Source organism: Pan paniscus, chromosome 2 (genome assembly GCF_029289425.2).
Source record: "Pan paniscus chromosome 2, NHGRI_mPanPan1-v2.0_pri, whole genome shotgun sequence".
Taxonomy (NCBI): Eukaryota; Metazoa; Chordata; class Mammalia; order Primates; family Hominidae; genus Pan; species Pan paniscus.
The window spans coordinates 33797962-33825063 of NC_085926.1; the positions used below are offsets into that span (position 1 = coordinate 33797962).

At 39.6% G+C, this 27102-nt stretch overlaps 1 protein-coding gene across 2 annotated transcripts in view; it reads left to right on the top strand.

Annotated features, from left to right (window-relative positions):
• PDCD6IP (programmed cell death 6 interacting protein) overlaps positions 1 to 27102 on the top strand; it is a 73692-nt gene that overhangs the window by 24039 nt on the left and 22551 nt on the right. Inside the window, exons 5-12 of one of the 2 annotated variants that reach the window (XM_034956094.3) lie at positions 2253 to 2406; positions 3546 to 3646; positions 5903 to 6034; positions 16287 to 16509; positions 18457 to 18580; positions 21823 to 22000; positions 24036 to 24147; positions 25343 to 25512. In XM_034956094.3, the coding sequence (XP_034811985.1) occupies positions 2253 to 2406; positions 3546 to 3646; positions 5903 to 6034; positions 16287 to 16509; positions 18457 to 18580; positions 21823 to 22000; positions 24036 to 24147; positions 25343 to 25512 (1194 nt within the window). The remainder of the gene's footprint in view (positions 1 to 2252; positions 2407 to 3545; positions 3647 to 5902; positions 6035 to 16286; positions 16510 to 18456; positions 18581 to 21822; positions 22001 to 24035; positions 24148 to 25342; positions 25513 to 27102) is intronic. The other variant, XM_034956095.3, reaches the window with a different exon arrangement.

Below are 27102 nucleotides of genomic sequence, written 5' to 3' on the forward strand. Positions count from 1 at the left end.
ATGTGAGCCACCATGCCCGGCCAGCAGTTGTTTATTATTTATTCAGCTTTTTTTTGTTTTGGTTAAAAGAACAGTAAATGATTACTGTTAAGTAATATATATATAATCATGTTGTCATTTTATATTACTTTCTAATTTACAAAGTGTTTTCATGTACATTATTTGACTCTCAGATAAACCTTGTGATGTATGTCATATAATGTCATTCCCATTTTACATACGAGGAGGCTAAAGGTCCGAAGTCTTAATAAAGCAGTCCATTTGGGTTTCAATAGTTCTGATTCCAAATTTCATGTAATTCCAAATGTCCTTCCACTGTTTCACCCCCAAACCTCCCATGAAATTTGCTTGTCTCAGAGGTAGTCTGCTTTTTCCCATTGTTTATGTTTAGGGAAGAGGTGAGTGATGCTCTTCTGAGAAAGTAAAAGGAAAATATACCTTAAGCAAACAACACGCTCCAAATTGTGGCTTGCCTTACAGTTTTGAATGGGCATAGATGACAAACATAATGCATACGCTATTTCTTTTTGAGGCTATACATGGCAAATATTTTAAAATGTGAAAAGGAGCTGGGCGTGGTGGCTCACGCCTGTAATCCCAGCACTGTGGGAGGCTGTGGTGTGCGGATCACGAGGTCAGGAGTTCCAGACCAGCCTGGCCAACATGGTGAAACCCTGTCTGTACTAAAAATAGAAAAATTAGCTGGGTGTGATGGTGGGTGTCTGTAGTCTGAGCTACTCGGGAGGCTGAGGCAGGAGAATCTCTTGAACCCAGGAGGTGGAGGTTGCAGAGAGCTGAGGTTGTGCCATTGCACTCTAGTCTGGGCGACAAGAGCAAGACTCTGTCTCAAAATAAATAAAATAAAATACAGTAGTGAAAACGAAGTAAAATTTTATTTAGCTTTTGGTTAACTGTAACTCAGTTAGTTAGTATATGAGATTTTAGGTCATTCTGAATTATGAAAGAAACATTCCATTCTGTGAGGGTTCACAGCAGGGCACCTGGTATCATGGAAAGATAACTGGTGGTGGTGGTATTAGACCTAGGTCCTTGTCTAGGCTGCTTGCCACCCAGAAGCTTTGTGCCGTTGGGCAAGTTCTTTAACCTCTCTAGTACCTCCAGTTCCTTATCTGTAAATGAGAGACTCAGACACTTTGCTGTTCTAGACTTTGATTCACTAGTTTACTAAACAAGTTCAATTGTTCATTCCTAGCAGATACTCTAGTGTTATAATACTTACTGACTGCAGAAACATGCTGTTCATTTTAATACATTTGACTTTGAGTTTTCTCTGTGTTATCTATTTATCTAACTCATGACACCTTTTTTTTTTTCTTTTTTGAGATGGAGTCTCGCTCTGTTGCCCAGGCAGGAGTACAATGGCGTGATCTTGGCTCACTGCAACCTCCGCCTCCTGGGTTCAAGTGATTCTCCTGCCTCAGCCTCCCGAGCAGCTGGGATTACAAGTGTGTGCCATCATGCCCAGCTAATTTTTGTATTTTTAGTAGAGACGGGGTTTCATCATGTTGGCCAGGCTGGTCTTGAACTCCTGACCTCAGGTAATCTGCCCACCTCAGCCTCCCAAAGTGCCGGGATTAACAGGCGAGAGCCACCGCACCCGGCCAACTCATGACACCTTTTAATCCCAGACTGATTTATTTCTTTTTCTTAGTATAATTTGTTTCATAAAAGCAAAGTTATTTTAGTATTAACAAAATATAATTGAGATGAAAAATCTGATGGGGAACATTTCACTAGTGAGCTCTGAAGGCCAGACAGAAATCACTAGCAATGGGTAGTAATGCTGTTCCTCAGAGGACTAGGTGTATGTACTATCTGGGGTGTCCCCTAACTACGGCATGTTTAATTATTTGAAAGATGAATTTGTTTGGGACCAAAGCAAGAGCATTGCAGTACTAAAAATATTTTAATGTTTATCCCCGCCTCTATTCTCATGTTAATTTTGAGGAAGTATATCTAAAAATAGTTTAATCAGATTGTTCCATTAGTTTACTTTGTTTTTCCTTGTAATTTACTTTTAATCTTTGTTAAATCTCTTGTTACGCTATAGAGTTTTAGAAAGATAACCTTATTGTCTGCAGGTCAGATGTTTTAGATTGGTTTTGCGTAATATAAAAATTTAAGTATATTAACTGTTCACTGAGTTAACATTTGAAATGACTTTTATATGTAACAGTAGGAAATTAAGTCTTGCTGAGTTCCTATAAAGAAATTCTTTTTCCCCCCTTTAGTTTGCTAGTGGTGCCTTTTTACATATTAAAGAGACGGTTTTATCTGCCTTAAGTCGAGAGCCGACCGTGGACATATCTCCAGATACTGTTGGGACCCTCAGTCTTATTATGCTGGCACAGGCTCAAGAAGTATTTTTTTTAAAAGCCACAAGAGGTAACTCCAATTTATCTTTTTGTTGCATGTGAAAAGAAGTGATAAGGCTTTTAAATTAAGAAAGTGATTAGAATATAATATGTTCAATGTCGAGCTTTCCTTCTTGAACTTGATACATGAATTGTGGAAAATTTTCAGCTATCCTTTTCTGAATTTGTGGCACAAATTTACATTTAAGAATGTAGGCTGTGTTTGAAGTCATGAAATGGATCTTTAGTAATTGTCTTTAAACACTCCATTCTGGAATAGTATTTATGTATGTTTTTAACATGTCAGACATTTATTCGCAAATATTTATTGGATACTTACTCTGTGCCAGTCACTGTTCTAGTTTCTAGATAAACGGAGTTAGAAAACAACTTACGTTTTGGCGACGGGAGAGATGATAAGCAAGAATTAAGTAGACAGGATAATTTCATAAATAATTGCTATAAGATTTCAGAAATAATTGCTATAAAAAATAAGAGAATTATATGATAGTGGCTGGTGGTATGGTTATGGGATAGGGATATAGGGGAAGCTGGGCTAATTTTAGATTCATTAGTCAAGAAGGCTTTCTTTCAGGAGGTCCTCTTTAAAGTAGACCTAAATGACAAGAAGGAGTCATCCAGGCACAGTCCCTAGCCCTGGGAATGAGGGAATAAGAATAATTCTTATAAGGCATATAAGTTAGCATGAGAGATTGAAAATGGGCTGAATATGTAATATGGGCTGAAACTGAAAATGAGAGATAAGTCATCATGTGGAAGAAATAGGAATTGGAATACTTTTTTCTTTTAAAATAACAGCTTATATTGAGATAGAATTTATATACACTCAAGTTCACCCTTTCTAAGTATACAACATAAGATTTTTAGTATATTCATAGAGTTTTGATTACCACTATCTTATTTTAGAACATTACCATCATCCCAGAAAGAAGCCATGTACCCATTAGCAGTCACTCCTCACTCCCCTTTCCCCCACTGCTGGCAACCACTAATCTATTTTGTCTGTTCTAAATTTTGTGCAGAAAATGTGATTTCATCAAGAAAGATGTTTTAAGATGCGTGTACAAACTTGTGATCTCAGTGTTTATACTGAGACATGTCAGATTAGCTCATATTTATTTTAATTATAATGGTCATATTGTATTCCAGATAAAATGAAAGATGCCATCATAGCTAAATTGGCTAATCAGGCTGCAGATTATTTTGGTGATGCTTTCAAACAGTGTCAATACAAAGATACTCTCCCCAAGGTCAGTTATTGTTTTTATAAACACTTGCTTACTTTGCATGTGAAATATTTAGACTTTTTTGTGTATAAGAAGCAAGTTGAAACTTATAAAGAAATTTGAAGTTTTAATAGAGTTATCCGAAGTATATAGTAGAAATAGTTTTTTTTTTTTAAATTTAAGATGCATGAACAATTCTTTTATGTTTAGGGGATGCCTTTGTCTTTACCTTTTACTAAACTTGTTTTTCCAAGCTAGAACTCTTTCTGGAAAATGTTGACCATCTGTTTTCAATACTTTTATCAAATCAAGGCATTGTGTAGTTCTGAATCATTGGTGATTTGGTACAAGCATGTATACTTGAGCATGTTGATGATTCACACTTTTAATTATTGTCCTGTTTTCTTAAAGATGAGCCTTAAAGCGCAAAAACAGACATAAAGAAAAAAGGAAAAGAAAACTTAACAAATTCATCTGATACTTTGATTAGAATTCAGTTTTGCCAACAGGGATAAAAAATTGGGCTGCTAATGGACAGCTAAGGAAAGCAACCATCTTAAACCACATATCACAGGAAGTATAATGTTTTAATGTAAACCTTTCTGAAGTGACAATTGTAAAGACTATTCAGTGATGATCATTTGTTAATGACAAAGCAAATCACTAGTAAATTTGGAATGATTAATAAAGAAAACTTAAAGATTGAGTGAAATATATGTTTCAACTACTTCCTTCAGAAATGTTCAAGGAATTAGTTTCATCATATGGTATCTGTTACATGATTTTTTTTGGTAGGGGAATTTATTGATTTATAAGTCATATTCAGGAATCTTTGTACATTAAAAAATTGCAGACAACTTGGGGGTGAAGTAAAAATGCCCATAAGTGCATTAACAGTACTTATTACTCAGAAAATGATCAATAAGGAATTAATGTGACGATTCCTGGGGATTTAAGATACACCAAGAGCCTAGTAGAAATTTGCCCAGGATTCTTGGGTATTAACAGCCTTCCTCTTAAAAAGAGACTTGGGATCTCCTCTCATGTTTTTTTCATCTGAAAGACCTCATGTTCAGCTGCACAGTGTTCCGTTACATCCTGTTGGGCCATTAGTTCAGTCCTGTCATGGAGAGAAGAAAGTCACCTACAAAGACTTGGAAGCTACCTCTGCAGCATTCCTGGTATTCCTTGAAAATCTCCTGTTTCAGAACCAAGTTGCTCCAGCCTTACCTTGAGAACTGGCATGAGTGTAGTTTGAAATTTAGATGTCTTTTATTTTTTCCTTTTTACTAATAAAGCTCATAAGGTATTTTCATATTCTAGTTATAAAACTGAAAAGTCTGCAAGTAGTGATCCAGGAAGGTAGGAAATTATTCCCTGGGAGACAGGAAAGCACACAAGGTAGTAATTCAGTTTTTGATTCTCTTACATTTTTTGTTTAGATAGTGATTGTCTAGCCTAATTCCTTGGATTTTTTTTAATACCATATACTTCCTAAAAGCAGTGAGGTTACAGGTTAGATTTTGACGTTTTGGAAGAGCCACCACTAGTATAATTGCTTTCCTGCTTTATGTCTTTGGATCTTTTGAAATTAATTTTGACTAGAATTATTTTCAAAACAAATAGGCAAAATAACACTTTATCATTATCATTGGTCATATACTTAGTGCATTTGTCTATGATATGTTTTTGAGTATAAGATACTGAAATATTAGTGTATCTATGATACTAAATCATTTTTATATGGCTAAAATCATCTTTAGTAAGAACCCTCTTAGGATATGAATTTAAGTGAAAATTTACTGTCTTTTTTTTAAAACATGATGAAACAGTCATCTATAGAGCAATTTCATTAGTATATGTGAGTAATGATGGTTTAGTTAACTCTACAGGCTGGGTAAGGGCTCATAAGAAAGCTTCTAAAGCTCTGTGCTTTGTGTTCCTCTGTGAATGTCCATTCTACTTCTCTTTATAATAATGCATGCTTTTCTTTTTGTAAACAAAATGTTGACTTCATGGATCAATTAAAGAGAATTGTAAAAACCTAAATTGGCTTCAGTTAACAGTTAAAAAAAAACCCTTCAATTGGAAGAAAAAAAATTTAATTCATAGATTTCAATCCACACAAAATCATGTCGTCTTCTCTGTTTACACCTAATGACTAACCTTAATCTCTAAACCATTAATGGGGTGATTCTAATTTCTGTCTTCTTTTCCTTTTTCTTCCTGCATCCCATGTTGTCTGTGGTGGTTTGTGTGGTTGGACTCTCCCCTGGTCAGTATTTTTATTTCCAGGAGGTGTTCCCTGTCTTGGCTGCAAAGCACTGTATCATGCAGGCCAATGCTGAGTACCATCAGTCTATCCTGGCAAAACAGCAGAAGAAATTTGGAGAAGAAATTGCAAGGTTACAGGTGAGTCTCTTGGTAATAAATATTTAAGTAACTAACTTGGATCTCTCTTTTTTTTCCTAGTGAGATTTCCAAGTTTGCCCATAAAAACCTTTCCCGTTCATCACCCCTATCAGCAGGGACAAGTGATTGTTTTTATCTTTAGACTTTACTGCATGTTTTTTTGAGGTCTCATATTTTATCTAAAAAATTGATGCAAAATTTGCATTCAATTCTCTTTTTTATCCATGTTTATTTTAATGTAAAAATAATTCTAAATTAATTGCCATCTCCAGATTGTTTTTGTCTTTAGACTTTACTGCATGGTTTTTTGAGGTCTCATATTTTATCTGAAAAATTCATGCAGAATTTGCATTCAGTTCTCTTTTTTGGTCATGTTTATTTTAGTGTAAAAATAATTCTAAATTAATTGCCATGCTCCAGGAGTATGTGTAGTGTTTAACTTGTGGCCTGGTCTTTGTCTAAACTGGGGCATATACTTCCACAACTTGAGGACGACAGTGGAGAGATGTGTGTGCGTATATATATATATATATATATATATATATATATATATATATACGCACACACACATATATCTCTTGTGAACAGCAGAGTACCTTCTATGCAGTTGTGTTCATACTGTTGGCATTGGGGTTGTCAGAAACTTGCTGTGACATTATGGCACCTGAGGCAACTTGCCAGCAGGAGCAAGAGCTGTTTGTATGAGTTGTTTGTGTTTTGAGTATTGGTAGACAGAGGATAGAAAGATGACTTATGGCATTTGAGTTAGGGAAGTTTAAATATGTACTGATTTTTAGAAGATACTATGGATGTCTTGGTTCATTTTGTGCTGTTACAGCAGAATACCACAGACTGGGTAATTGATAAAGAACAGAAATTTGTCACAATTCTGAAGGCTGAGAAGTCGAATATCAAGGTGCTGGCACCTGGTGAGGGCCTTTGTGTTGTGTTACCTGTGGTGAAAGGTAGAAAGGCAAGAGAGTGCTAGTGAGTGAGAGAGAGCAAGAGGGAGCCGAACTGCTCAATGAAGCCCCTCTCTTGATAACTAACCCTCTCCCATGATAATGACATTAATCTATTCATGAGGGCAGAGCCCTCTTGACCTAATCACCTCTTATTATGCCCCCACGTCCCAACACTTTGGGATTGGGAACACATGAACTTTGGGGGACACATTCAGACCATAACAATGGAAATGTTGTGTAGGAGGTTCAGATTAATTAATTAGCCTTTTCATGGGAAAGCATCTCACAGTGACCAAATCAGAGAAAGTCTTTTTAAAAAAGTCAGACCCAGATGTGTCTGGGGCTTCACTTTGATTACAGTAACTTAGATTTATATATAAAAATGATTCTGAACAAGGAATTTGTGGGAAGGATTCTTTTTTTAAGGCTAGCATATTTAAATTGTAAGTTTAGTTTCTTTATTTTCTGGTTTCTGGGACTATTAGATTTAAGTAAGCCCATATTTAGTCTCTATAAATCAGTCATAGAAAGAACTCCTTTTGAAATTTAATCTCATTTTTAAGTACCCCTGAAAAAGGAAACTATTTCAGATTCACACAATGGGAGGGAGGTAAAGACTATTCCTCAGTTATAGACACATAGATTTTGCAGCTTTAGTTTTACAGCTTTAGTTATAGGTTAAAGTTAAGACAGAAGTTGGGTGTGATGGCACCTGCCTGTAGTCCAGCTACTTGGGAGGTTGAGGTGGGAGGATCGTTTGAAGCTAGTAGTTTGAGGCCAGCCTGGACAATATAGTGACACCCTTTCTCAAAAAAAAGTTAACACAGAACACACTCACTGATCCATATTTCAGAGGACAGTTATTCTTTCCAGTAGGCATGAAATATTTTTTAATTGATTTGCACTCCCAAGAAGACACACAGAACAGACAAGAAGTTGACCAATAAACCATATTCGCTATAGTTTCTCACTTAGTAGAGAATAATACCCCATGATTCTGACGGAGATCTTAGGAGGTCACACTATTAAACCAACTTTCTAGTTATGGCTACTAGCAAAGAGAAATAACTTATTGGTCCTGTGCAAACCAGAAATGAAAAATAAAATCACAATCAGGAAAATCAAAACAATAGATAAAATGGCAGCAAAGGTAAAATAACTGCTTGGAATCAATCACTTCTGGGGCCACGAAAAATTGTACCTGAGCTTAATACAGCTCATGAGTTGCACTTCTTGAACAGTGCAGTTTATGTGGCCCCAGAAGATGGATCTTCTTGGTCATCTTGGTGGATCTTCAAAGATGATGAAATACAGTTTTCAAAAAGATATAGAAACACACACACACACACACACACATATAAAAACATGACTCACATAGAATGACTACATGTCAAAGATTTATTTGACTCATTAATGAGGGACCTAGCAAGATTGTAAATCTGATTTTGTGCAAGTATTGTTTTCTTAGTTATGATACTAGGTTGTAGGTATTAAGGAGATTGTCCTTATAGAATACTTGCTGATGTGTTTAGGGATGAGGGCTTATAACATCTAACTTCAGTTTCATATAGTTCTGCAATAAAAGGAAAAAAGGTACTTGATTATGTGTTTGTATGGGAAAGGAATAGATAAAGCAAATGTGGCAAAATGGTAATTGTTGAACCTAGCTAATTATTTTGTGGGCTTGAAATTTTTCAAAATTGGGAAAATAGGTATATATAAGGTTATATAGTTCAATTCCTGTTCCTCTTTTTCCCTCTATCCTGTTCCCTCCATCCATTATTCCTACTGCCCCATAGTTAATTTCCATTAATTTCTTGTTTTTTTTCTTTCTTTGAAATAGAAGCAAATATATACATAGCACACACACACACACACATTGCACATTCTCACTTCTCATTCTTACTGAAGTGGTAGTATGTTATTAATATATACAGTGTTGTGTACCTTCTTTTCTCATATAACAATGTATCCTGAAGATCTCTTCATCTTAATTCAGCAACAGGGAGACCATCCTTAGAGCTGCATTGTACTTCACTGTGTAAGCCACAGTTTATTGCTGTCTCCTGTTGCTGGATACTTGAATGTTTCCAAGATTTCACTGTTATAAACAATGCTACAGTAAAAAATCACGTACACAAGTTATCTTGTACTTCAGCAGGTGTCTTAGCTTAGGCTGCCATAAGAACACCATAAACTGGGTGGTTTAAACAACAAAAATTTATTTTCTGATAGTTCTGGAGCCTGGAAATCCAAGGTCAGGGTGCCAGTATGGTCATATTCTGGTGAGATTTACAGATGGCCTTCTCTCTGTGTTCTCATGTGGTGAACAGCAGGAGGAAGCCCTCTGGTGTCTCTTCTTGTACAGGAACTAATCCCCTATGAGGCCCCACCTTCATGACCTCATCTAAACCCCATTATTTTCCAAAGGTCCCATGTTCAAATACCATCCCATTAGGAGTTAGGGATTCAAAATACGAAATTTGGGGAGCACAGTCCCGTACATAGCAGCAGGTATATCTTAAATAAATTAATAGAAATGGGATTGCCAATAGCAAAATATAAATACGTCTGTAATTTGTTACATATTTGGATTGTTGATCCACTTGGAATTTATCCTGATGTGTGGTGCTAGATATGGATCCAGTTTTTTTTTTTTTTTTTTATTAATTTATTTATTTTTATTGATCATTCTTGGGTGTTTCTCACAGAGGGGGATTTGGCAGGGTCATAGGACAATAGTGGAGGGAGGGTCAGCAGATAAACAAGTGAACAAAGGTCTCTGGTTTTCCTATGCAGAGGACCCTGCGGCCTTCCGTAGTGTTTGTGTCCCTGGGTATTTGAGATTAGGGAGTGGTGATGACTCTTAACGAGCATGCTGCCTTCAAGCATCTGTATAATAAAGCACATCTTGCACCACCCTTAATCCATTTAACCCTGAGTGGACACAGCACATGTTTCAGAGAGCACAGAGTTGGGGGTAAGGTCACCGATCAACAGGATCACAAGGCAGAAGAATTTTTCCTAGTACAGAACAAAATGAAAAGTCTCCCGTGTCTACCTCCCTCTACACAGACATGGCAACCATCCGATCTCTCAATCCCTTCCCCGCCTTTCCCCCGCTTCTATTCCACAAAACCGCCATTGTCATCATGGCCCATTCCCAATGAGCTGCTGGGTACACCTCCCAGACGGGGCGGTGGCCGGGCAGAGGGGCTCCTCACTTCCCAGTAGGGGCGGCCGGGCAGAGGCGCCCCTCATCTCCCGGACCGGGCGGCTGGCTGGGCGGGGGGCTGACCCCCCACCTCCCTCCCAGACGGGGCGGCTGGCCAGGCAGAGGGGCTCCTCACTTCCCAGTAGGGGCGGCCGGGCAGAGGCGCCCCTCACCTCCTGGACGGGGCGGCTGGCCGGGCGGGGGGCTGACCCCCCCACCTCCCTCCCGGATGGGGCGGCTGGCCTGGCGGGGGGCTGACCCCCCCACCTCCTTCCCGGACCGGGTGGCTGGCCGGGCAGAGGGGCTCCTCACTTCCCAGTAGGGATGGCCGGGCAGAGGTGCCCCTCACCTCCCGGATGGGGTGGCTGGCCGGGCAGGGGGGCTGACCCCCCCACCTCCCTCCCGGACGGGGCGGCTGGCCGGGCAGAGGGGCTCCTCACTTCCCAGTAGGGGCGGCCAGGCAGAGGCGCCCCTCACCTCCCGGACGGGGCGGCTGGCCGGGCGGGGGGCTGACCCCCCCACCTCCCTCCCGGATGGGGCGGCTGGCCTGGCGGGGGGCTGACCCCCCACCTCCTTCCCGGACCGGGCGGCTGGCCGGGCAGAGGGGCTCCTCACTTCCCAGTAGGGACGGCCGGGCAGAGGCGCCCCTCACCTCCCGGACGGGGCGGCTGGCTGGGCAGGGGGGCTGACCCCCCCACCTCCCTCCCGGACGGGGCGGCTGGCCGGGCAGAGGGGCTCCTCACTTCCCAGTAGGGGCGGCCAGGCAGAGGTGCCCCTCACCTCCCGGACGGGGCGGCTGGCCGGGCGGGGGGCTGACCCCCCCACCTCCCTCCCGGTCGGGGCGGTTGGCCTGGCGGGGGGCTGATGCCCCCACCTCCCTCCCAGACGGGGCGGCTGGCCAGGCAGAGGGGCTCCTCACTTCCCAGTAGGGGCGGCCGGGCAGAGGCGCCCCTCACCTCCCGGACGGGGCGGCCGGCCGGGCGGGGGGCTGACCCCCCCACCTCCCTCCTGGATGGGGCGGCTGGCCGGGCGGGGGGCTGACCCCCCCACCTCCTTCCCGGACGGGGCGGCTGGCCGGGCAGAGGGGCTCCTCACTTCCCAGTAGGGGCGGCCGGGCAGAGGCACCCCTCACCTCCCGGACGGGGCGGCTGGCCGGGCAGGGGGCTGACCCCCCCACCTCCCTCCCGGATGGGGCGGCTGGCCGGGCAGAGGGGCTCCTCACTTCCCAGTAGGGGCGGCCGGGCAGAGGCGCCCCTCACCTCCCGGACGGGGCGGCTGGCCGGGCGGGGGGCTGACCCCCCCACCTCCCTCCCGGTCGGGGCGGCTGGCCTGGCAGGGGGCTGACCCTCCCACCTCCCTCCCGGACGGGGTGGCTGGCCGGGCGGGGGGCTGAACCCCCCCACCTCCTTCCCGGATGGGGCGGCTGGCTGGGCAGAGGGGCTCCTCACTTCCCAGTAGGGGCGGCCAGGCAGAGGCGCCCCTCACCTCCCAGACGGGGCGGCTGGCCAGGCAGGGGGCTGACCCCCCCCACCTCCCTCCCAGACGGGGTGGCTGGCCAGGCGGGGGGCTGACCCCCCCACCTCCCTCCCGGATGGGGCGGCTGGCCGGGTGGGGGGCTGACCCCCCCACCTCCCTCCCGGACGGGGCGGCTGGCCTGGTGGGGGCTGACCCCCACCTCCCTCCTGGATGGGGTGGCTGCCGGGCAGAGACGCTCCTCACTTCCCAGACGGGGTGGCTGCCGGGCGGAGGGGCTCCTCACTTCTCATATGGGGTGGTTGTCAGGCGGAGGGTCTCCTCACTTCTCAGACGGGGCGGCTGGGCAGAGACGCTCCTCACCTCCCAGACGGGGTCGCGGCCGGGTAGAGGCGCTCCTCACTTCCCAGACGGGGCGGCGGGGCAGAGGCGCTCCCCACATCTCAGACGATGGGCGGCTGGGCAGAGACGCTCCTCACTTCCTAGATGGGATGGTGGCCGGGAAGAGGCGCTCCTCACTTCCTAGATGGGATGGCGGCCGGGCAGAGACGCTCCTCACTTTCCAGACTGGGTAGGCAGGCAGAGGGGCTCCTCACGTCCCAGATGATGGGCGGCCAGGCAGAGACGCTCCTCACTTCCCAGACGGGATGGCGGCCCGGCAGAGGCTGCAATCTCGGCACTTTGGGAGGCCAAGGCAGGTGGCATGCTTCGCCGGGTGGTCAGAGCTATTCGCCCATAGTCCGTAGCCCAGAGCCGGGGCTGCTCGGCTCTCCGTCCCGGGGGGCCGGGGCCGGGCTGGAGGCGTGCGAGCCTCTCATCGCCGCCTCCCAGCGCAGCCCCCTATCATTTTTTAAAGTACTTTACTTTCTGGTATTACAAGATGCTCAAGACTTATCTTTTATATTTCCTTCTCCAGACCTAGAATCAGTAATGTCTTCTTTTATTGGAGAATGGTAGTAGAAAAAAATGTCTGGACATCTGGATACTGGGTATTAAATAACTTTTTTGGAGTCAATTTGTTTAATCTGTTCTCATTATTTTCTAGCCTGCTGCTCAACTCTCATCTTGACTATCTTCCATTTTTCTTTTAACTTGGATCCCAGATCCAGTTTTTAAAGTCTTCTTCCAAATGGCTAGCCTGTTGTCCCCAAACCATTTATTTTATAATAGCCTTGTTTACCTCACTGATCTGACATTCTGACTTTATCACACATTAGATTCACGGTATATATTGGGATCTATTTCTGCTTTTATTGTTTCATTGACTTGTTTATCTGTTCATACTCCAGTTCCATATCATTTTAGTTATTTATACTTGAGACTGTTTTAATGTCTGATAGGTATTATCTCTCATTTTTTGAATTTTTCTGCCTGTCCTTGCTTGTTTCCTAAATTTTGTTATTTTCTGGATTTTCCTGACTATTCTTGCATATGTTTCTTCATATGAATTTTCTTTTGTTTAACTATGATGGAAAACATATATAAAAGTGTAGTTGTGTAACTATGATGGTCAAACATATATAAAAGTATGAATCATTGAATTTCTGTTACCCAACTTAAGTGATTATCAGTATTTCGCTATTTTGTGTTTTAGTTATTTCTCCTTTCCTCATTTTTTTGGAGTATTTTACAACTATCTCACGTATCATTTCATTCTTAAGTTTTTTAGCCTGTGTCTCTAAGAGATAAAGATTTAAAAAAATTAAAAAACAAAAATTTAAAAAATTAAGAAATTTTGCTAGATGGGTCATTATCCCAATCTATCAAAATTAATATTAATATTAATTAGTAGTTAATAGTCATAATCCAGTATTATCCACATCTAGTTTAGTTTTCCCTGATTTTTTTCTCAGGGGTCTTGGTTTGTTCAAATCAGGATCCACACAAAGTCCTCACTTTGCATTTGATTGATATGCCCTCTAAATCTTTAATTTGTAACAGCCTCCTCCTTCCCAACTTCTGTGTTGTTTTCTTCACTTTTTCTTGTTCTGTATGTTTTTTACTATGATTTCTGTGATGTCTGTTTTCCCTTTTGCTCCTTGTATAAATGTCTCAGTCTTGCTTTCTTAAATAAATTTGTATTTTTCTTTACTTTTGTGAGTTCTGTCACTTCCTGTTTCATATTCTTTTGCTATTTGGCTATCACTCACTCTGGTTTGGGCCATCCAATCCTCTGTTCTTTTGGTACTGTCATTGTGTTCTTAAGTGTTTTAGTTTAGTTTAGTTTTTAGCATGCTGTTTTCATCTGCTTTGCGGCAATATTTCTTTGGTGAGCTTTCATTATCTACTGGAAAGATATACTGCTTGTTTTCAGTTTTTTCCTTATGGTTTTTTTGTATTGAGAGATGAGTTGACTTTTCAGTTACTTAGGTTTGAATGAGATTGATTTTGCTGGGGGTTCCTGTGCAGGGAAATGGGCAGGGTTAGCTTTACAAGCATCATTGTGTTAAGGGCTCCCTCCTAAGGTCCACTTCTCTGGCTCTTAAAGCCTACGCTGGATTAGGAAGAATCCCACTACCTCTGTACCTGTGCTGCCCTGAATTCCTCACAGCCTTTGCATTTCAAGTTGATGCATCTACTTTTAGGGTTTATATTTTGCTGGCATTTTCTGAGTGCTTATGCCCTTTCTTCTCCCTCCCTACTTTTCTGTTCTCTCTTTCTGCTCCCGCTAGCAACCCTGTCTTTTTAGTTAATCTGTCTACTTCTTTTTCTCACCAGCTCTCTTGGGATGAGGCCCCTCAGCGTCACATTTTTTTCTGTGGTCCCCTGGTGGCATGATAGGGGCCAGTTGGCTTTGCCTTTACCGTCACCTGGCAAGGTTTTCTCATCCTGTTTTGTTGTTTTCAGATTTGCTTAAAGTAGTTTTAACTTAGGGTGGCACCCTTAGCACTTCCCTTTCTTCCCCCTCTGTGTATAGCATACCTACGGTTCTGGTACTAGTGTTTGCTATTTGGGGGAGGGTTCAACCACATTTACAAATCAAATTTGATTTACAAATTTAAAAAGTGATTTAAATTTGTGCAATTTCCTGTTTCCTAGTTTACACTGAAGGGTAGCTTTTGTTTTGTTTTGGTTATCTTTCTCTAAGCATGATACCAGCTTTGGAGGTTAAGATTTTTATCATGTTAAGGAACTATAATTTCTATTTTACGAAGATTTTAAAAAATCAAGAATATTGAATTTTATCAAATACTTTTTCAACATCTATGGAGAAATTTGATTTTTTAACTTATTATTTTGGAGAATTATATAAGTAGATTTTCTAGTATTAAACCATTTTTGTATTCTTGTTATTTTGGTGTTTTAGACTTGCCTTATCTCTTCATCTGGTCATTTTATAGATGTAGATGCTTTCTATATGCCTGAGAATATAATATGTTCTCTATTTGTGGAGTCTAGTGTTCTCTATGTCTGGTAAACCAAACTCGTTAATTGTGTTGCTCAAATCTTCTATAATCTTACACTTTTTAAAAATCTGGTCCAGCCATTGCTGAGACAGATATGTTAAAATCTTCCACGTTGATTATGGGTAAATGTGTCAATTTCTCATTATAATTGTTTATATAGATACTATTACATGCAAAATATAAGAAATTTTACATCTTTCTGGCAAATTGGCAAATATTAAAAGATTATGTATTATATTTATCCCTAATAATGCTTTTTATTTTATATGGTGTCACTATATCTAATACCACCTAAATTTGTATGCGGCTTATGTTCATTTTTTTATAAGGCCAAACTTAAAAAAAAATTCTTATTGATGTTGACATGTTGTTCACTTCCTGTGTTGTTGGATAATTTTTTTCAGATCCACCCTTTCACTGAGAGTTAGGCCGTTTGAGATTCCTGCCTTCATGTGAAGGAGTGAAAGAGGTGCATCTCAATTCTCTGTGTTGTGTGGTTTCCAGACCCTTGTTTCAGTTCTCCATGAGGGCCTTTAATAAGTTTTAATTGCTAATTCTTTGGATGTAGAAATAACCCAACAGCCAGACAGGGCACAGTGGCGCAAGCCTGTAATCCCAGCACTTTGGGAAGCTGAGTTGGGCAGATCACTTAAGATCAGGAGTTGGAGACTGGCCTGGCCAATATGATGAAACCCGATGTCTACCAAAACATACAAAAATTAGCTTGGTGTGGGGGTGCACACTTGTAATTCCAGCTTCTTGGAAGGCTGAAGTGGGAGAATTGCTTGAACCTGGGAGGTGGAGGTCACAGTGAGCCGAGATCGCACCACTGTGCTCCAGCCTGGGCGTCACAGAGTGAGACTCTGTCTAAAAAAAAGAAGGAAAAAAAGAAAGAACCCAACAGCCAGCTTTCTTCAATGTCAGTTTATACTGATGGGCTCATGGATTTCTTTTATTATCTTGATAATCTGCCTGTGTGTTTATAGGGATAGCTGTTACGTATTATCCTTCAGTTTTCGGGTATTTTGTGATCGGAGAATTTCCAGGTAATCCTGTCAGCCACATTGCTGGAAATGCAAGTCTTCAGATTAAAGATTTTTTTTTTGAAACCAATGCTTAAATACTTGGTGGGGAAAGAGAAATAAAATCACCTCCCTCTTTTTTTTTTTTTTTGTTGACGTTTTTCTTTTTAGCATGCAGCAGAACTGATTAAAACAGTGGCATCTCGCTATGATGAATATGTTAATGTGAAGGATTTTTCTGACAAAATCAATCGTGCCCTTACTGCAGCAAAGAAGGATAATGACTTCATTTATCATGATCGAGTTCCAGACCTTAAAGATCTAGATCCTATTGGCAAAGCCACACTTGTGAAATCTACCCCAGTCAATGTACCCATCAGTCAGAAATTTACTGGTATGTCAGTTATTCAGACACACTTTAATCTCATTTTTCTCTAGTTTACTCTGTTTTTCCTAGCTAAAAATCACATAATTGCTGTTGTATGCTTTGAATATAATTTGTATTCATGTTGTTTAAAATGAATATGAGAATAAATATTGTGCCAGTGCAATGTTAAGATGGAAAGTAAACAATAATAAAGCATATGTAAAGTATACAATAGTTAGAAGACTTGAAACTGTGTGTTTGATTAAGACTGTAGCACTTGTCATTTTGTTAACTTAACATTTGTTATTTAAGATGCTGCCATTAAAAATAAACAAATATGGCTGGATGTGGTGGCTCACACCTGTAATCCTAGCACTTTGGGAGGCTGAGATGGGTAGATTGCTTGAGCTCAGGAGTTAGAGACCACCTGCGCAACTGGCGAAACCCTGTCTCTACCAAAAAAAAAAAAAAAAATTAACTGGGCATGGTGGTGCATGCCTGTGGCTTTAGCTACTCTGGAGGCTGAGGTGGGAGGCTCGCTTGAGCCCAGGAGGTGGAGGTTGCAGTGAGCTGAGACCGTGCCACCATACTCCAGCCTGGGTGACAGAGTGAGATCTTTTCTCAAAAATAAATAAATAAATAAATAAAATAAAATAAATATAAAAATAAACCACAAAAATAATATATTTTTTTCTTTTCTTTTTTTTTGAGACGGAGTATCGCTCTTGTTGCCCAGGCTGGAGTGCAATGGTGCCGTCTCCCTCACTGCAACCTCTGCCTCCCGGGTTCAAGTGATTCTCCTGCCTCAGCCTCCCGAGTAGCTGGGACTACAGGCGCCTGCCACCTCGCCCAGCTAGTTTTGTATTTTTAGTAGAGACGGGGTTTCTCCGTGTTGGTCAGGCTGGCCTGGAACTCCCAACCTCAGGTGATCCACCTGCCTCAGCCTCCCAAAGTGCTTGGATTACAGGCATGAGCCACCATGCCCGGCCTATTTCTTTAAACATGTAAACTTCTGGAGTGGTATTTGTATGAGATAAATACATGTTATTATATTGTAGAAGTATACAACAGATGGTAGCCTCTAGCTGAGATTCCAAGGAGAATATTCTGTTACTGGGAAAGGGTGATTATATGTTTATTTAGCAAACACAAAGTGTTTACCATGTGCCAGGCACTCTTTAAGCACTTTACAAATATTAGCTCATTTGTTTTCAGAAGTGCCCTGAGATGGGTACTGTTATTATCCCTATTTGATGAGGATACTGATGCACAGAGTGGTTAAGTAATTTCCTCAAGGTCACATAGCTAGGAAGTGTTGGAGCCAGAAATAGAATCCTGCTGCCGTGACCCACTCAGTCAATTTTTTTTTTTTTTTGAGACCGAGTCTTGCTCTGTTGCCCAGGCTGTGGTGCAGTGGCGCAATCTCGGCTCACTGCAACCTCCGCCTCCTGAGTTCAGACGATTCTCCTGCCTCAGCCTCCCCAGTAGCTGGGACTACAGGCTCCTACCATTACACTGGCTAATTTTTGTATTTTTAGTAGAGATGGGGTTTTGCCAAGTTGGCCAGACTGGTCTTGAACTCCTGACCTCAGGTGAGCCAACTGCCTCGGCCTCCCAAAGTGCTGGGATTACAGGCCTTAGCTACTGCTCCCGGCCCCTCATTCAGTTTAATCAACAGATGAACAGTGTCACTGAAGATCCCTCAAACTCAGTGATGAACACATCTGGAAAAGTTAAAGAAAATTAAGTTCAAAGAAGAAACTTTTCATTGTCGCCATTGTCCATGAATGTAGTGATCTAAAAATTCTCTTTATCATTGTGCTTTAAATAGTGATTTAGTTTTCATCTTTAAATGTCAATAGACAATAAATATTTATAGACTATGTGAATATTGGAAAGAAAATATAAACAGTCACTTTTACAGTTCGGGTTTTTGTCTTAAAATTTTGTTGTAATTTCTCTTCCTAATTTTAGATCTGTTTGAGAAGATGGTTCCTGTGTCAGTACAGCAGTCTTTGGCTGCCTATAATCAGAGGAAAGCCGATTTGGTTAACAGATCAATTGCTCAGATGAGAGAAGCCACCACTTTGGCAAATGGGTAGGTAGAGCTTAATTTTAGAGCCTAAAGTTTTCCGTTTGGTTGTTCTTTAGTTTATGAACATTTTAGTTTCTGAGCTTAGAGCCAAATGTCAAGAGTATATAAAATAGAAAATGTAGACACACACTTACAACTATTTTTGTTGGACACTGTATTTATGAAGCTCTAGCAAATATAGTTGGAAGAAATTACAGAAACAAGGTGAGGATATGAGGACTAAAAATTTGTATTTTAAGAGGTATTTATTTGGGAGAAATGAGAAGTAGAAATGAACTCAGATACATGGTACATTTAGTGTTCTGAACCAATTTTTGTTTCTGATGGACTGAATACTAAGAAAATAATTCATTGGTTTAAAGAATTTTTAGGTATATTTTACACACACAAAATACACCTATTCTAAGTGCACAGTTCAATTATTGTTATATGTATATGTGTGTGTGTGTGTGTGTATGTGTGTATATATATATTTATGTATATATATATATTTTTTGTTTTTTGGGACAGGGTCTTATTGTCACCAGGCTGGAGTGCAGTGGTGTAAACACTAAACATGGCTCACTGCAGTCTCAACCTTCTGGGCTCAGGTGATCCTCCTGCCTCAGCCTCCTGTGTAGCTGAGGCCACAGGTGCAAGCCACCACACCTGGCTAATTTTTTGATTTTTTTATAGAGACAAGATCTCACTTTGTTGCCCAGGCTGGTCTTGAACTCCTGGGCTCAAGCGATCCTCCTGCCTTGACCTCCCAAAGTGCTGGGATTACGGGCATGAGCCACCATGCTTGGTCATTTAGTTTTGATAAATGTATGTACCCATGTAACCGGCACTATGATTAAGTTAGAGAACATTACTGTTACCCTGAAAAAATTCTCTCATGCCCCTTTCCCAGTCCTTCTTCTTTTAGCCCCTGGCCGCTATTGATCTGCTCCCTGTCTTAAGTTTAGTTTTACTTTTTATACAATTTAAAATACGTGTAATCATTCTAGCATATGCATATACAGTACTTACAGTATGTACAGTATATACTTAGAATGTGTTTTGCTTTTTTTCACTTAGCTACTGTTTTTGAGATTCATCTATATTATGTGTATCAGTTTCAGTCTTTTCTATGGCTGAGGAGTATTCCATTTTATGGTTATAGGGCAGTATTCCATTTTATGGTTATAGAGCAGTTTGTTAACTCTTTTACCTGTTAATGGGCATTTCAGTTTCTGTGAACATTCATGTATAAATCTTTGTGTGGACATATTTTAATTCTCTTGGGTAAATACTTAGGAGACGAATTGTTAGGTTGTGTGGTTAGCATATTTAATTTTATACAAAATTGCCAGGTTGTTTTCCAAAGTGGTTGTTCCATTTTATATCCTATCTGCACTGTTTGAAAATACAATTGTTCTGCATCCTCACCAATACTTGGTATGTCAGTCTTTTTAGTTTTAGCTACTTTAGTGTGTGTGTAGCAGAATCTCACTGTGATTTAGTTTGCATTCTCCTAATTGCTAATGATACTGAGCAGCTTTTCATGTGCTTACTAGCCATTCATATATTTTCTGTAAAGTATCTATTGAAATCTTTTTCTCAGTTTTTAAAACTGAGTTTTTCTTAATAGTTAAAGAGTTCTTTACATATTTTGGAGGCAAGTCCTTTGTCAGATACATATAATTGAGAATATAGTTGACCCTGAACAACATGGGGTTATGGATGCTGACCCCCCTGCACAGTCAAATCTGCATATAACTTCTGAGTCCCCAAAACTTAACTACTAATAGCCTGCTGTTGACCAGAAGCCTTACCGATAACATAAACAGTCAATTAACACATACTTTGTATATGTATTATATAATATATTCTTATAATAAATAAGCTAGAGAAAAAATGCTATTAAGAAAATCATAAGGAAGAGAAAATATATTTACTATGATTAAATGGAAATGGATCATCATAAAGGTCTTCATCCTTGTCTATTTCAAGTTTGAGTAGGCTGAGGAAGAGGCGGAAGGAGGGTTGGTCTTGCTGTCTTACAGGTGGCAGAGGTGAAAGAGGTGAAAGTCCACAGGTACACGGACTCATGTAGTTCAAATCTGTGTTGTTCAAGGGCCAAACTGTATTTCTCTTGTAGTTGGCTTGCCTTTTCATGTTTTTAGTTTTGATTAATGCATGGATTTTACCATCATTTTTCTCTAACAAGAAAGGAATGTAAGTTTACTCTAGCATATGATAAACAGGCAGTCTGAGATTTTACAGAGCTTATTTTCTGAGGAGTTCATTGTATTACATCATTTCATTTGCCTTTTTGTCTTTACATAGTCGGTAGGGATATGTACCTCCCTTCGCCATCATGTAACTGAAATAACTGAGGAATTGTTACTGTGCTACAAAACTGAGAACAGATGAAGATTCTGTAATGAATACTTAGATCATCTATTTTCTGTTGACATTTTGCCTAGATGATGTGAAATTATAACTATTGATTCTGTTGAAAGAGAGCATAAAAGAAAAAAATAACTATTTTGTGTATTGTTTCTGACTTGTTAGAGATGCTGTAACAATCAAAAGTATAAAAGACTGCTTTTTTAGGATAGAATTTTTGACTTTTAATTACTTAGACTGAAAGAAGTTTGAACTGTAAGCCAACGATACCTAATATATTTTAATGCGGTCATAGTTTTTCTTATTTTTTGACTTTTTTTTTTTTTTTTTTTCCCGAGACAGAGTCTCACTCTGTCGCCCAGGCTGGAATGCAGTGGTGAGATCTTGGCTCACTGCAACCTTCGCCTCCCGGCTTCAGGTGATTCTTGTGCCTCAGCCTCCCAAGTAGCTGGGATTATAGGTGCTCACCACTACGCCTGACTAATTTTTGTACTTTTAGTAGAGATGGGGTTTCACCATGTTGGCCAGGCTGGTCTCGAATTCCTGACCTCAGGTGATCCACCCGTCTGGGCCTCCCAAAGTGCTGGGATTACAGGTGTGAGCCACTGCACCAGCCTATTTTTTGGCTTTTAATTCTGAATTGTGGGCTTCATTTTTTAATGATTTTGGCTTAATTTTATCAATCACTGATTTTTTTTGTTTTTCTGTTAATCTTTGCTTTGCTTTTAATTGATAGGGCTTATCCAGTTTTTCTGGGTGCTAACTCCATTGCTGTTGATTTGGTTATAGAATACTAAATTAAATAAAGTAAGTATTGATGAGGAGTTAAATTGTTTTAGACTTCAATATAACATAGTATCTCATTTTTTCAGGGTGCTAGCTTCCCTTAATCTTCCAGCAGCAATTGAAGATGTGTCTGGAGACACTGTACCTCAGTCTATATTGACTAAATCCAGATCTGTGATTGAACAGGGAGGCATCCAGACTGTTGATCAGTTGATTAAAGAACTGCCTGAATTACTGCAACGAAATAGAGAAATCCTAGATGAGGTATGTTTTATAAGATTTGCTTTTCAAGTATAAACACTGTGATCCCTTGATGTCCAGCAGGGATTGGGACTGGAGACTTCCTCATGCTGGTACAGTGTAGTTAGTATTCATCACTTTGGTGAATTTACTGTGGCCCAGAGCCTTCTCTAGCATAAGAGAAATTCTGGTTGAGTGAGAATGGGTTTCATTCTTATCTTAAGGGTAAGTAAGTACACACTAATGAAACTCAAATGACCACTGTGTAAAACTAGTATACTGTGAGAAATCAACTGTCATACAAACTGTTCAGTCTTTGTAATTATTGATTTATTTTATACATAGCATGTAGCAAGATTTTTCTTTTTAATTTAATTTGTCTTAACCTGGAAGGTTAAACCCTTTAATTTATCCCTAATTTCTTAAAATATATTAAATATATTTGTTTTATATTATTTATCTTATAATTCCAATATCTGTAGTTTTTGTGGGTTTGAGTCTATGATTTGTAATTTTTGCTGATTCTTGCTTATGGTGGCTTGTTTTCTCTTGTGTTCAGTTTTTTTGTTACTGTTTTTTAAAACTTTAAAAAATAGTTTCAGATTTACAGAGACTTTGCAAATTTAGTGTAGAAAGTTCCTGTATTTTTTTCACCTAGGTTCCCTGAAAGTTAAAATCTTATGCGGTCATGGCACATTTGTTAAAACTAGGAAATTGACATTGGTACAGTATTATTACTCAGATTTTACCAGTTATTCCACCAGTGTTCCTCATTCTGTTCCAAGATCCAGTACAGAATACTGAATTGCATTTAGTGTTCAGTGAGTTTTGATTGTGCATTCATATTTCCTGTACTTATTTGTGGGAATTCATTGAGATCTGGGTTTAAGGTGAATTCTAGAAAGAATTTGTGTTTGCTTCTGCCATAAAAAGGCATTATATACCTGGCACCTCCTCAAACTTAAGAGGTTTTTTCCTTTCTTTTATAATCTTTTAATTATAGTAGTAATTTATCTTAAGACTTTGTGTCACACAGATAGTGCGGTTTCTAGTCCCAAGTTCAGGCTTTTGATCGGGAATCTCAGATAATACTTCTTGTTTTTTCTTTTTTCTTTAGAGCCAAGGTCCAGACAGGCATGTTTTCTTCTGTAGGGCAGTTTTCTGTTTTAAAAATTCATCCACTGAGAATCACCTGTTTGGAAGTATACCAGTTTGAGGGTGGAGAGTGCTTTTGATCTGACCTCTTACCTTTTATTGTCCCTACCTATGTTTCTTGTTGACTTTTCATGTTCTAAATTCACAATCCAAGTCAATGGTGAACTACACAGCTGGTGAACTATGGATGGTGGGCCAGTGCTAGCTTGTGGCCTACTTTTGTGTGGTTCACTAGTTAAGGATAATTTTTATCTTTTTTAGAGCATTGTCAAAAAAGAAGAATTCTGTGTACCATATACTGTGGCCCACAAAACCTAAAATGTTTACTCTGTGGTGTTTGACACAAGTTTGCTATTCTTTGTCCTAAGCTATCAGGGATTGTCATACATTGTTGGTGCTAGCACTGTGTCTACTGGTAGATTAGTATTTCCTTGTGTTTCTGGCCCCCTACTATCCTGTCATCTTATCTGTGCATTAAAAAGGCATTTAAAAATATATTAAACATAATTTTCTGTTTGTTGTATTGGAATGAAAGTCTAAATTTTATATTTTTTAATGTAATTGATCAGTTTTCCCCTTTCTTTTGTTTATGGCTTCTATTTATTTATTTTAATCTTAAAACTTTCTTTAAATTGATATATGGATGTAGATAGTCTCTTATTTATTCCTCCTTTTTTTTTTTTAACTGAGAAAGGTGATCGCTAATTCACCCTTAAATTTATAAGACTTTTTGTTAAATGCATTATAACTTAGATGTCTGCAAGAAAAAAGTCGATTTATATTCTAACCTAGTATTCCTATCTCACCAAATTCTCACTTATATTGTGTATGAACATTTATTAAATGTATTAAAGTTTTTATACCAGAAATGACATTTCAGGGTTCTTTTTGCTTCCTTTTAAAGTCATTAAGGTTGTTGGATGAAGAAGAAGCAACCGATAATGATTTAAGAGCAAAATTTAAGGAACGTTGGCAAAGGACACCATCCAATGAACTGTATAAGCCTTTAAGAGCAGGTAAAAATGTGTATAAATGACCTTCATTTGAATAAATTCCCAATTTCGACCCACATTTTTGCTTGATTAAATTAGGCTCAGTTGTAAATTCATTTTTACCGAAACTGTTTTTCCCCAGTTTTAGTATAAAGATTTAAAAAGTTCACAAAAGTAATCTGCCAATTGTCAGAAGTACAGATTTTTAAGAAGGGTATAAAGTGAAAAGTTAAAATGATCCTCCAACTTTCATTTTCTATTCCAAACTCTGTGCATATTTTATTTTATTTATTTTTTTTGAGACAAGGTCTCGCTGTGTCACTCAGGCTGGAGTGCAGTGGCAGGATCACAGCTCGCTGCAGCCCCAACCTCCAGGGCTCAGGCAATCCTTCTACCTCAACCTCCTGAGTAGCTGACACTGTAGACATGTGCTACCATGCCTGGCTAATTTTTGTATTTTTTGCAGAGACGAGGTTTTACCATGTTGCCCTGGCTTGTCTTGAACTCCTGGGCTCAAGTGATCCACCTGCCTCCACTTCCCAAAGTGATGAGATTACAGGCTTGAATCACCATGCCTGGCCCCTGCGTATATTTTAAAAACATAAATGAGAGCATATTACATTTATGGCTTTGTAATTTTTTTCATTTAGTAGTGAATCCTGGGTGGTAAAAAAAAAAAAATGAGCTTTAAGTTATTTTGAGGCCAAATTTATGCTTCTTAAGACTTTGATTATTAAGATTTTGTGCTTGCTGAGATAAATGCTATCTTCATGGTGGCTGGAGATTAGTTTTATTTATCTTTGTAAAAAGTTCGTATATTATTGAGATTTTTCTAAAAATCTTTTTTTTTTAAGTCACATTGCTCTTTTGACAGAGGAATACTTTTAAAATAAATGGACCAATTTTTGGAGAGAATGATTTCTTCTTCATTCATGAGTTATAGGAAAAGATTAATATTAATTAACTTTTATTTGGCAGATAGTAACCACCAAATGTATTTTAAGGTATAGCTATGCTTTTGATTTTATAAGTGATTTTGTCATCTTTCTAAAAATGAGAACGCAAAGACTGTCAGGAGCTGTTTTTATTATTAAGTGAATTGGGGTCTATAGAAGGGGAGGATAAGTAAAGTTGGAGACTAGAACTCAACATATAACCAGCCGATAAACGTTGCTGTTAGAATCACTTCTGTGCTCTGCAAACTTTTATTTTCTCCCAGAGGGAACCAACTTCAGAACAGTTTTAGATAAAGCTGTGCAGGCAGATGGACAAGTGAAAGAATGTTACCAGTCTCATCGTGACACCATCGTGCTTTTGTGTAAGCCAGAGCCTGAGCTGAATGCTGCCATCCCTTCTGCTAATCCAGCAAAGACCATGCAGGGCAGTGAGGTAAGAAGGACACTTTGATGTGGGTTGTCATCTGCTTAAGAAAACCACATTCAAGCCATTTTATATAATGAACTGCCAATTTCTTATTGTCAACTTTAAAAAAATGCAGAAATAAATTGGGGTTGTTATATTTAAAGTAGTATATAGACTGTGTAATAGATAATTATACTAATATTAACTGTCCTGTAATAGTAACTTCCATTTATTGAATGCCCTTTTTTGAACTAAATTTTAGATACTTCATAGGTCAACAGTATTTAATTTGGGTTTTATAAAAGAGAGAAGCTTGGAAGTATAGAAATTTCCTGAAATGAAAGGACTGGGTATAGCCAGATACACAAATTCTTTATTTCTTACATTATTCTATACTCCTTTCCACCTTGTTTCACCGGAACTACCTTTGAAAGGAAGATTGACAAGGTGTGCATGTTAATAAATGGATAGCACCATCATGGTATTTCTACTGATGACGGGAAAGAGAAAATTGAATAGTAGGGCATCTGATTTGGAAAGTCCTAAAAGAAGAGAAAGTGCAAGTATAATTTAATGACCTATCACAGGGAGATAGGGTAATTAGTAGGAAAAGATAGAGGTCTCAAATCTCTGCACAGGAAAACAAGCGAAAGGGCAAGAAATACTGCTGAAAACTTCTTGAAAAAAGTGAATTTCCTGGGATAGTAAGTTCTGAAAAGTTTGAGTTTTGTTCCTTATTTGTCTTTCCATAGAAGCATTTTATATATTTCATATATTTATTCCAAGACCTACTGGATATCTGCTCTGTGTAAGGCACTATGGTAGGTACATTGGAAAATTAACATACAAATTATACACAGACTTTACCCTCAATTTATGATCCATTGTGGAATATTAGTCATGTACAAGGATGACTGTAATATAGGGAAGAAGTTTAAAAATGTCACAGGGAAAGTATAGGAAGTATGTTATGAGGATTTAGATGAAGTACTTAAATTTCAGTAATTTTGGAGTAGTTCTCTTCAGAGGCTTCTTAAGAGATTGGCACATTATGAGAACAGAGTGGATAGGCAGAAAAAGTAAACGTGTAGGATCGGAGAAGGGCTGAGTAGTGGCTGTGTCTAGAGAGTTATCCGAGGTACAGAGGATCTGCAAAGACAGCTTTTACTCCTGATTTCTTGTGACAGAAGGTTTATAGACATGTTGAGAATGGCTGGAATCTGTTTGTTTATTTATTTATTCACTAAGTGTTTGAAGGCCTACTATTCCAGAACAGTGCTGAGCACCTTGGTCCCTAATATAAAGAGACAAAAAACTGCTCTGGGTTACCTTTAGTGTAGAGTAAATGCACAGGTACTGGGCACCTCTCAAAGGGAAGAGAAGGCTACGTAGTTGAATGTGCATTGAACCTGGATCTAACGGGGGAACCCAATGGAACAAGGAATGTGAGTTATTGTTTTGAGGACATAGGGGAGAAAAGGAGGTGGTCAGAAGATTAACTTGTGAAGAACAACGAACCTGAAGAAGAAACTGCAGACCCTTCGAACAGCAATAAATTTTGGTACCTTTTTTATTTTAGAAAAAGATTTCTGGTTAGTACTTTCTTTGTATTCTTTT